The sequence below is a fragment of the Ipomoea nil genome, unplaced genomic scaffold, assembly GCF_001879475.1.
Source record: "Ipomoea nil cultivar Tokyo-kokei standard unplaced genomic scaffold, Asagao_1.1 scaffold0755, whole genome shotgun sequence".
Taxonomy (NCBI): domain Eukaryota; kingdom Viridiplantae; phylum Streptophyta; class Magnoliopsida; order Solanales; family Convolvulaceae; genus Ipomoea; species Ipomoea nil.
In genome coordinates this window covers 1,294,538-1,306,332 of record NW_017617183.1, presented here as the reverse complement: position 1 = coordinate 1,306,332, position 11,795 = coordinate 1,294,538, and the positions used below count along the sequence as shown (strand labels likewise).

The window sequence follows — 11,795 nt, the reverse complement described above, 5'->3', positions numbered from 1 at the left end:
GCCTTGATTCCAACTGCTAGCTTCGTGAGGTTGAGTTGTGTAGTGTGTTCTTCATTCGGTTGAGAGCTTGAATCTCCAATGGTAGCCATAATGTGCTTGGTATTTTTAGAGATTGAGGGATTGAAGATTTTGAAAGAGATGAAGATTGAGTGTTTCGGCTATGGAATATGAAAGGATTTTGAGAGTTTTGAGTGTAATGGTGGCTCTTCCAACCAGTTGGGTGGAAGGGAGGTGTCTTTACACAAATATCCTCACAACTTAAATGTTGACTTTTAATAAGTGAGGGGTATTTTTGATATTCCAATAGCTTCCAACCTTTGACCTAACTGATAGTTAGTTTAGGTTATATATTCTCCATCCAATTTGTCTGCTGATGTGGCGCCAAAAATTTAGATACTCGGACTGATTTTACCTGAAATAAAATTCATAGAGCACTAAATCTGTTCCGAAAATGATATGTATATATCTACACGTTTTATGTAGATGGAAGAAAGAGAAATCTATTCTTTCTAGACTATTTATTATGCACAACTACCATAAAAAGGTGTTCTTATTTAAGGCAACTTATCATCACACCATCTTGTCACTCTTAAATGGTAAGATTGTGTAGATCTAAATGATTTTTATTTACGCATATATGTATGTAGATACACGGTTGAAATAGAGATACATGCAATTGAGATATGTAGACTTTAAATGTAAAGATGCGACAACTTTTGCATGTGTGACACATAGGCACGAAATAAAATCAGATAAAGTATCAAAATTTCAGATGAAAATTGAGCTTATAATTTAAATAGAATTTAGAAACTTAGCTCAATTCAATCATGCCCATCTCGTGTCTTAATTTCGAAAATGTTGATTCACACAGAGGCTTTGTGAGAATATCAGCTAATTGATTCTCAGTCGGGATGTATTCGATTGATAATTCCTTCTTTTCAACATGATCCTGGATAAAATGATGTCTCACGTCAATGTGTTTTGTTCTTGAATGTAACACGGAATTGTGAGTTATAGCTATGGCACTTGTATTGTCACACAATATGTTGACATTTTCACAATTCACGCCATAATCTTTCAGCTGTTGTTTCATCCAAAAAATTTGCGCGCAACAACTCCCAGCAGCTATATATTCAGCCTTCGGCTGTACTCGTGGCTATGGAGTTTTGCTTTTTGCTAAACCATGATACCAATCTTCCCCCTAAGAACTGGCATGTCCCTGAGGTACTTTTTCGATCGATTTTACATCCTGCAAAATCTGCATCTGAGAAACCAGTTAGTGTAAAATTATCTTCTTTGGGATACCATAATCCCACATTGACTGTTTCTTTTAGGTATCGGATGATTTTCTTGGTAGCAAGAAAATGACTTTCTTTTGGCTTTGACTGGAACCTGGCACATACTCCCACTGAATAAGATATATCTGGTCGGCTTGCAGTGAGGTATAGTAATGATCCAATCATTCCTTGATATTTTGTTTCGTCAACATCCTTGCCTTCATCATCTTTATCCAATCTTAAAGATGTGCTCATCGGGATCTTGATTGAGGATTTTCCATCTTGACCGAATTTCTTTATAAGATCTTTCGTGTATTTGGCCTGATTGATGAATATTCCTTCATTGAGTTGCTTTACTTGTAAACCAAGAAAGTAGTTCAACTTTCCCATCATGCTCATCTCGAACTTATTCTGCATTAGCTTGGAAAATTTCTCACATAAAGTTTTATTAGTACTACCAAATATAATATCATCGACATAAATTTGTACCAATAAAATGTGATCATTTTCTTGAATTCTAAACAAGGTTTTATCAACAAGGCCTTTTGTAAAACCACAGTTAATTAGGAACGTTGATAGGGTGTCATACCAAGCTCTCGGTGCTTGTTTTAACCCATATAACGCCTTCTTTAATCTGTAGACCTTATTAATATCACCTTTTACCTTGAAACCAGGAGGTTGCTCAACGTAGACTTCCTCTTCAAGTAAGCCGTTCAAAAATGCACTTTTCACGTCCATTTGATAGACAGTGAAATTCTTGTACGCGGCATATGCTAGAAATATTCTAATGGCTTCCAGTCTTGCAACGGGTGCAAACGTTTCATCGAAATCTATGCCTTCTTCTTGTGAATATCCTTTTGCCACTAAACGTGCTTTATTTCGTATGACAATTCCATCCTCATTTGCTTTATTCCGAAAGACCCATTTTGTTCCAATTACATTGTAATTTTCAGGTCTTGGAACTAATTCCCATACGTCACTTCTTTTAAATTGATCAAGCTCTTCTTGCATTGCATTAATCCAATATGGATCACTTAGAGCTTCTTCAATGCTTGTGGGCTCCACCTGAGAAAGAAAACAAGAAAATAAAGTATGTATATTTGAGGACCTTGTTTTTACTCCTTCTCGTGGATCTCCAATCACTAGCTCTGGAGGGTGATTTTTGAGCCATCTCTAGTCAGGTTGTAGGTTGCATGGGCTTTGCATGTTTCCTTGCTCAGTAGGTAAGTTGGAGGTAGACACATTTTGCTCATCAGATTGATCTCCAACTTGTGTTTCAACTTGAGAATTTTGACTTTCCACGTGGGGATCTTCATTGACTTCCACGTGTCCTTCACTATTGCAATCAATGTCCAATTGCTCCATACCCTGTATAATTTGATCTTTGAAAGATATGTCAGTATCATTAAATGACTTTTCAACTTGACAACTTTCCTGATCATTTTTGTTGCTCTGGGTTTTCTTCTTATGAGCTTCATCAAATGTAACATGAATTGATTCTTCTACCACCATTGATTTCTTGTTCAATACTCTGAATGCTTTGCTGGTAGATGAATATCCTAAAAATATTCCTTCATATGCACACTCATCAAAAGTCTTTAGATATGTTTTACCATTATTAAGAATAAAACATTTGATGCCAAAAGTATGGAAATAATTAAGTTTAGGTTTTCTCCCTTTCCATAATTCGTACGGAGTCTTATTGTAAGACTTGTGTATCAAGCTTCGATTTTGCGTGTAGCAGGCGGTGTTGATTGCTTCAGCCCAATATCTTTTAGGTAGCTCAGGTGACGTAATCATCACTCGTGCGGCTTCTTTTAGCGTTCTATTTCTTCTTTCGGCTACACCATTTTGTTGCGGTATACGTGCGGCAGATAATTGATGTAGAATTCCTTGAGAATTGCAGTAGGCTTTAATTACTTGATTCACGAACTCTGTTCCTCGATTAGTTCGGATTTTTGCAATTTTCAAGTCTTTCTCGTTTTGTAACAGCTTGAGTAGTTCTGGCAGCTTTTGCTCGACTTCGTTTTTCTTTTTGAGAAATATCGTCCATGTGTACCTGGAAAAATCATCAACAACAACTAGTGTATATTTCTTACGACTTAGACTTACTAGGTCTACTGGACCGAATAGATCCATGTGTAGTAGACTTAGAGGTCTTGTTGTAGATTCTTGGGCTTTGGATTTGAAAGATGACTTGATTTGCTTTCCTCTTTGGCAAGCATCACATATTTGATCTTTCTTGTAGACAATGTCGGGTAAACCTTCAACGAGTTTGTTTCTTGCTAGCTTGTTGATTGTCTTGAAGTTTAGATGATTCAACTTCTTGTGCCATTCCCAACTTGTTGCGTGTGAGTTGTTTGCTAGTAGACACACTGATTCTTTTGTTGTGTTCCAATCCACAACATACATATTTTTCTTCCTTATTCCTTCGAGCACAACTTCTCCCGAGGAATTATTCTTTACTTGGCACTTGTCTTTGAAGAACTCAACTAGATATCCTTTGTCACAAAATTGACTTGTACTCAACAAGTTGAATTTTAGACCTTCAACAAAGGATACATCTTCGATTTTCAAACCATTTCGAAAAATTGTACCAATTCCTTTTGTTATGCCGTATCGTTCATTTCCACCGAATACGACTTTTGGTCCTTCGATATTTCTAAGATTCACAAGACTAGATTTATTTCCAGTCATGTGTCTAGAACATCCACTATCGAAGTACCAAACTTCCTGCAAACAAATTAAACATTTTTAGGTACCCAACTTGATTTGGGTCCTTGGGTGTTAGTCATTTTCGGTACCCAAATCCACCTTGTACTCACTAATCTAAGTTTAGGTGATTGGTAACCATTAAACACATTATAATCATAATTAATTTTTGAAAACAATTTTTGTGCCGGTTTTTGAAAATTTACTCGATTTTTTGGCACGTGGGATGAAGATTGTTTGGGCCTAGGATAGGCATTAAATCTGGACTTAGTCCATGGTTTAATATAACCAACCCAATCTTTTTGAGGGATAAAATCTCCCTGCCTCAATTCTTGGATTCCTTCCCATTTTCCTATGAGGGCTTTGTGCACTAGACTCATTGGTGTGTTTCCATTTAGGAACAAACTTTTGCCTTTTTGTATACTGTTTGGGCGAAATATTATTTCCTTGACATTAGTTTGGTGACCAATTCCTTGTCTCACTGTGCTTTCTTGACCTTTAACAAATTTTACTACTTGGACTTTATTAGTTAAAGTAGTAGTAGAATTGGCTAAGTTCGTGGAGGCTTGAGAACACGATGGATCATAACCGAGTCCGGTTTTATCACTTGAGGGTTTTTGCATATTTACCATTTTGTCCATTATTTTGGATGAATGTGTAAATGTTGCTATAACCTCTCTAAGGTTGTGTTCTCTCACTTCCCTTGATTTACACTCTTCTTGAAGACAAATAATTTTATCTTTCAAGTCTTTCACTTCAAGTAGAGCATTTTGCAATTTCTCATTTATTTGATCTTTTTCGAGAATCAAAAGACAATTGCGCTCTTTGAGTTGAGAGTGAGTGTCCATTACGATTTGACATTCTTCCATTAAGTGAAAGAATGACTCTCTAGAAAATGAAGAGTTTACAGAATCATAAGAGTTAGATGTTACCTCATTTTCTTCACTTCCATTTGCCATAAGACACATGTCCTCGTAGGGTGAGTTGTTGGAGATGCTCATGCAAAACATTGCATTGTCATCCTTTGAGGTGTCACTTTCATCACTTGAAGATTCTTCTGACTCACTTATTTCAAGTGGGTCACTAATAAGTGCTTTTCTTCTCTCCTTTGTGAACCTTTTATCTTTGGGCTTGAATTCTTCCTGTTGAGAGTTAGAAACATTTGTATATTGATTTTTACTTACCTTGGGGTGTGGACAACTTGCTGCAAAGTGTCCAGGCTTTCTATAGTTGTAGCATAAATTCGAATCTTCTTCAACAATTTCTTTCTTCGAATTCTTTGTTGCGTTCCACGATTTCCCTTGTGGATTTTTCTTGTAGTTGCTTCTCTTCATGAATTTCCTAAATTTTTTGACAAAGAGAGCAAATTGATCATTAGGCAATAATTCAACATTTTGTACTGACCTTGAGGTTGATGGTTGCTCGGCTATAAGTGCATTGTTCTTTTCTTCATGATCTTCCTCTAATCTTGATTTCATCTCAAATTCATAAGCTTTTAGATCACTGAAGAGCTTATCGGTCGATAGGGTTTTTAGATCCCTATGATCTCTCATGGCCGTGACTTTCATGTCCCATGTAGATGGTAGACCACGTAGAATTTTGAGTGAGATTTCTTTTTGATTAATATCTTTTCCAAGATCATTAATCTCTCCTAAGATTTTGGCAAATCTTGTTTCCATGTCGGTAATATTTTCGCCGTTTAGCATTTTGAAATCCTTGAATTTCTTTAATGCTATAGTGAGCTTATTATCTTTTTCTTGTTCGTCTCCTTCACCAATTTGAATGAGCATTTCCCAAATTTCCTTCGCGGATTGACACTTTCGAACTTTTGGAAATATCGTGTCATCGATAGATTTAAACAAAATATCCTTGGCAATATTGTCCAAGTTATTTCTTGTTCTATCTTCACGAGACCATTCCTCTTTTGGTTTTGGAATCTATTGTGGAGTGTCACTTGTTTGTACGGATGAGGTGTTGACTTGCAAAATCTCAATAGGACCACTCGTAACCACTTCCCACATTTCATCGTGTAATGCGGATAAATGTACCTGCATGCGAATTTTCCAATCATCAAATTTCTCTAAGGAAAATAATAAGTTTTGGGCAAGAGCCATATCTCTTTTCATCATCTTGATTTTTCGAGATCTGTCTAGCAGTCAAAATTGACTCAAATAGACAACCGCTCTGATACCAATTGTTGGTCCCGATAGGGTGGTGAAAGTGTAGAGGGGGGGGGGGGGTGAATAGACTTTCAAGCTTTTTCAAAATAAATAACTCTAGGGTAACTTCAACTCTAAATATCAAGTAAATAGAGTAAGTTTTAAACTGCACAGCGGAATAGGAAGTATGTAAAGAGTTATGCCCAATCAATAAATTAAATACGCATGTAAGATAGGTACAGATGATTTGTAAATGACAGAGATATCTTGAATATATAAAGGAGATGGTGCACTCAATATATAATAACAATATTCAAGATTATAAATAAATATCGTATCACGTCGACCGTGTGATGAATGTTACCTGCAACACGTCAAACTTGCTTAGAATAATTCAATATTTAAGCTTGAGAAGTTTGAGTCACATGCATACGTGAAAACACACTAAACCCGAACGATTAAGATTGACTGTGAATAGTAAACGGGTTAGTCGGATAAGATAGATAGATAGAGCAAATTATGTAAGTGCGATATGTAAATGAGAGAGGCAATTTATAGTGGTTCGGAAGTGGCGTAATCTTCCTAGTCCACTTTTCTCCTTTCGCGTCTAGGAGAAATTCACTATTTTTCACACACAGTTACAATAGTGAATAAGCGCTACACAAGAACTTCTTCCGGATGTCTTGCACACAGCTACACCCAACTCCGAGTGTCTCGCACACATCTACACTCAACTTCGAGTATTTCGCACACAGCTATACTCAACGCCAACTAAGTGTCTTGCACACAGCTACACTTAGCAACTACGAGTGTTTTGCACACAGCTACACTCACTAGAGTATTTTGCACACAGCTATACTCTTTCTACAATTACAAATACAAAGGTAATTGTATCTCTCTCTCTCTCCAACTAGATTTGAGACTATTCAGACTAAGTCTCTAAGAATATTTGAGCACTTGCACTTTTTGAATTTTCGTGTGTATTGCACTTCTATCGCGGTGCTCTGTCTTGTTCACCCCTTTTCTTTTTCACAGCTATGTTTGTCTTCAAGTCTTCATGGCTTTTTATAGGCAATCAAATATATCCGTTGGAGTGGGATAATTTGATATTTGAATTTTGAATCTTCATAGCCTGATATTGTTGACAATAGTAGGTCTTCAATTTTGATTTGATTGTCAACTTGCCTGACAAATAATATTTTATCACAACTTGATTTTCTAGTTGTTTCTTAAAATATTATTTTGTTGTCATATTGAATATCCAACGTATCTTTGAAATAAATTCATCTGATAGAATTTATTTCTAGGATAAGTTTTTATATTCATGTCTTCATAAATATTTTTCCGTTCTGATCAAATGTGTTTCAGGCAATTTTGGATTCTTGTGGCATGTGAGTAGACTTGGAATAAATTCCTTCGAATTAATCCAATTTCTGATCATCTTGCTTCTTTGCCACATTGTGCTCCTTTGACTTGAACATTGTGCTTTTCTGATTTGGTCACATTGTGCTCCTTTGGACACATCGTGAAAGGACACATCGTGCTTGTTCACATTGTGCTCCTTAGCACACATCGTGCTCTTTTTAATACATTGTGCTCTTTTGGTAGCATTGTGCTTGTCCGAAAACTTGTCTTGTAAAAATAAGTCCTTGGGGGGGAATCGATCTCGGGTGTGATCATTTTGAGTAAGGACTTCTACCATTTCGCTGTTAGGCTCATTCGGTCATTCTTTGCAACATCATTTCTTTATGCTTCTTTCTCGGATGAATACTCGTAGGACCAAAATTAATTTCTCAAATTAAAATTGTTTTTCCTATGGTAGATTCCTTTTGACTCGATATTCTGATTTATGATGCCTGTACTAAAAGACCTAAAAACTAATGGGATCTAAAGTACATTTGGCTCATCAAAACTTACAAAAATATTCCTATCAACAATAAAACCTATAACCCTTAGAAGATTGTGCATATCCAATAAAGAAAACACTAATATTCATTGGGTCAAGCTTCTTTTCGTGCGGGTTATATATCCTCACCTCAAACTGACATCTCCAAACACGCATATGTTGCAAAATCGGTTTCCAACCTTTGAATAACTCAAATGGTGTCTTAGGGACAACCTTGGTTGGAACATGATTTAATATATACGTAGCCGTCTTAAGTGCTTCACCTCACAACGATTTTGGAAGGCTAGAGTTGCTTTGCATACTTCACACCATATTCAGAAGGGTCTTTTTTTTTTTTGAAAGTCAACCTGGTGGTTGGATTTATAGAAGTGATAAAATAGAGTCTGGAGGGACGTTGTCCCAGTACATAGCAGTAGCGAAAGTAAAAGCCGTAGAAGCTAAAGTATGAGCTAATAAGTTCTGTAATCTAGGAATGTAAATAACTGAGCAGTAAGCAAACGTAGATAAATAGGTTCTGCAACTGTCGATAGCATAACCCAGGTATGACCGTGATGTGGTTGATGGTCCAGATAGATAGGACTATAATAATTGGCAATCCGTGTGTACTTGTATAGATTGCTCGTTCCGTCTCTTAAGCCATGATAATACTTCTTTGCATGCAAAAGCCTCGGCCATTAACGGGGAGTGGCATCCTATTAACGGGGCACTGAAAGCCGATAAATAGTGGCCATTTGCGTTGAGGAGGACCGCCCCAACAACAGCTGTATTTGTTCCACGGTGGTAGCTCGCGTCTATGTAACATTTCACCGGCGCCGTTGCTGCGCCATCTTGGGGTTCGACCGAGACAGTGTGCGGTGGAGGCAGCGCATTGGAGGCAGTTCCGTCGGCCAGTAACGGTACGTCGGCAGTATGATGAATAGGAGCAGCTCCGGGGTGTTGAGCAGGTTGTTGTGGCGCACGGTGGTGGACAGCTTTCCATGCCCTCATTGTAGCTGTTGCAATCGTCAATAACTTCGTTGGTCTTGGTAGGCAGGCATCCCACACCGCTCCGTTTCGGGCCCTCCATAAGTGGTATAAAATTGCAGCTGCATAAATAATTCCATCAAAGTCTAGAACATTCAAGATTGCACTAAACCATTCATGGAAAACATTTGTGATAATATTGGGAATTGGAAGGTTGGATTGAGTCCATATGGAGTGTGCATAGTCACACAAAACTAATGCATGCATGGTATCTTCATTCATCCTCCCACACATGGCACACATCGGGTTAACCTCCACTCTCTTTATAAGCAAGTTGTTGGTAGTAGGAAGGATATCACAAATAGCTCTCCATAAGAATGTCTTCCACTTGGGTGGAATTTTTAACTTCCATAGGGCTAGCCATTCATCAAATATCCCATTAGAATTATTCACATAGTTACCAACTATACGCCTGTAACCACTCTTGACCGAGTAACATCCATTAGGATCATCATACCAATACCATATATCCTCATATTCAGGTGCAACTGGTATCCTTTGGATTCTAGGTATATCACTTGGCTGGAAAATATCGGCTAATATATGCGCGTCCCAGGTCTCCGTATCCTGATCAATTAATCCTACCACTTTGGCCCCAGACAGGTGTTGTGGCATTTCTGTGTGAATCATAGGATCAAGTTCATCCTGCAGCCAGGGATGTTCCCATATCAAGGTAGATTTACCGTTCCCAACTCGCCTTCTTATACCTCCACATATTAGATCCTTAGCCGCCATAATACTGCGCCAGCAAAAACTTGGATTATTTCCTATAGTCGCCTCCAGGAAAGTATCCTTTGGATAATATCTGGCTTTATAAATCTTGGCTACCAGTGAGTCTGTGTTAGTAAGCAGTCTCCAGGCCTGTTTACCTAACATTGCCAAATTAAATGCCCTTAAATCTTTAAACCCCAGACCACCATGTTTCTTTGGGACACATAACTTATCCCAGGCCTTCCAGTGGATGCCACGATCGGTTCCTGACCCCCACCAGTACCGATTCATAATTCGCTCAATAGCTGTACAAATAGATATGGGTAATAGGAAGACACTCATTGAAAAAGTTGGCATTGCCTGGGCCACACTTTTTAACAAGATCTCCGTACCAGCCTGCGTTAACAATCTCTTATTCCAAGACCCAATCCTTTGCTTGATTTTATCCTCTATATATGCAAATGCAGCCTTCTTGTTCCTGCCCACAAAGGAGGGTAGTCCTAGGTATTTCCCAAAATTTGGAGCTTGAGTAACACCTAGTATTTGTGCTACCACATCCCTATCATTCTGTCCTGTATTTCTGCTGTAACATATACTGGATTTATGATAATTTACCTTCTGGCCAGATAAACTCTCATATAATAACAAACAATTTTTTATCTCAGATGCTTCCTGTATATTTGCTCTGAAAAATAGTAGGCTATCATCTGCAAAAAATAAGTGAGAGATCGGAGGTGCCCCTCTAGCAACCCTGCAACCATGTATTAATCCTCTATCCTGCGCTCATTGCAATAAAACTGACAACCCTTCTGCACATATAATAAACAAGTAAGGGGATAACGGATCCCCCTGGCGGAGACCACGCGTGGGCGTAATGGAGGAGCTACGGGAGCCATTTATCATAAAGTTATATGACACAGTAGTGACACATAACATAATCAACTCAATCCACCTACTATCAAAACCCAGGGCTAACAACATCCCACGGAGGAAGGGCCATTCCATACGGTCATAGGCTTTGGCCATATCAAGTTTGAGTGCACCCCATCCTACAGCCCCACACTGCTTTCTATTCAAGAAATGCCCCACCTCAGCAGCTACAAGAATATTATCAGTAATCAGCCTGTCCGGAATAAAAGCACTCTGTGAGCCCGATATTATACTCTCCATCAAAGGCTTCATTCTCTGTGTAATCATCTTCGCCATTATCCTGTAGATCACATTACTCAAAGCTATTGGGCGAAAATCTGCTACCACTTCAGGGGTTTTCTTCTTCGGGATGAGCACCACATCCGTATTGTTCAGGTTAGAGGGGAAGATCCGATTATTAAGGCAGTTCAGAATAAACGCCGAAATATCATTACCAACTATATCCCAAAAATGCTGGTAAAAACCTGGGTTCATACCGTCCGGACCAGGGGCTTTGTCTGGGGCCATTGCAAACAGAGCTTCCTTAACATCAATTAACTCAAAGGGTCGTAACAACGATTCATTCTGAGTCTGGGTTACACGGGGGGTTATCTCAGAGAATAAAATGTCACCATCCACAGGTCCACAAGAGGAGAATATATGGGTAAAGTAATCCAAGATAATTGTATTCATAGCATTTCCTTCCAACCAATCCCCATTATCATTCATAAGTTTATAAATAGTATTTTTCTTCTTACGATGAGAGGCGTACTTGTGGTAGAATTTTGTATTCGCATCAGCATTCTTAAGCCAGTGTTGCTTGGCTCTTTGCCTCCAGTAAACATCCTCCTGGCTCTCCATATTACTCAGAATTCCCTCCAGTCACTGGAATTCAGCTAGAGATGTTGGATCAGTGCGACCCCTAAGAGCATCCACACTTGTGCATATTGTGGGGAGATTTCAGCATTAATTCTTCCCTACATGAGATAATAACTAGTGTGGAGGGGAGATAATTGAAAAATAATTATCCTGCAAATGTGAGGATATTGTCAGAAAAAAAAAAAAAAAAAAGAAGAAGAAGGAGGAAGGCTGTGCGCG

At 38.3% G+C, this 11,795-nt stretch overlaps 1 protein-coding gene across 1 annotated transcript; it reads right to left on the bottom strand.

Annotated features, from left to right (window-relative positions):
• Window positions 1–8,414: 8,414 nt before the first annotated feature.
• LOC109176751 lies at window positions 8,415–11,558 on the bottom strand. The gene is made up of 3 exons (XM_019326141.1): window positions 10,591–11,558; window positions 8,661–10,473; window positions 8,415–8,513 (listed from the first exon to the last, which is right to left on the bottom strand). The coding sequence occupies exons 1-3, from the start codon at window positions 11,556–11,558 to the stop codon at window positions 8,415–8,417; spliced, it is 2,880 nt and encodes a 959-aa protein (XP_019181686.1).
• Window positions 11,559–11,795: the final 237 nt, after the last annotated feature.

Bases quoted from the DNA above. Each gene is read 5' to 3' on its own strand.
- LOC109176751 (XM_019326141.1), bottom strand. From the start codon at position 11,558: ATGGAGAGCCAGGAGGATGTTTACTGGAGGCAAAGAGCCAAGCAACAC. The intron at 10,474-10,590 runs GTCAGTTTTATT...ACTATTTTTCAG, and splicing joins ATTATATGTGCAGAAGGGTT to AGCAAATATACAGGAAGCAT. The intron at 8,514-8,660 runs GTACACACGGAT...CCTAGATTACAG, and splicing joins GGAACGAGCAATCTATACAA to AACTTATTAGCTCATACTTT.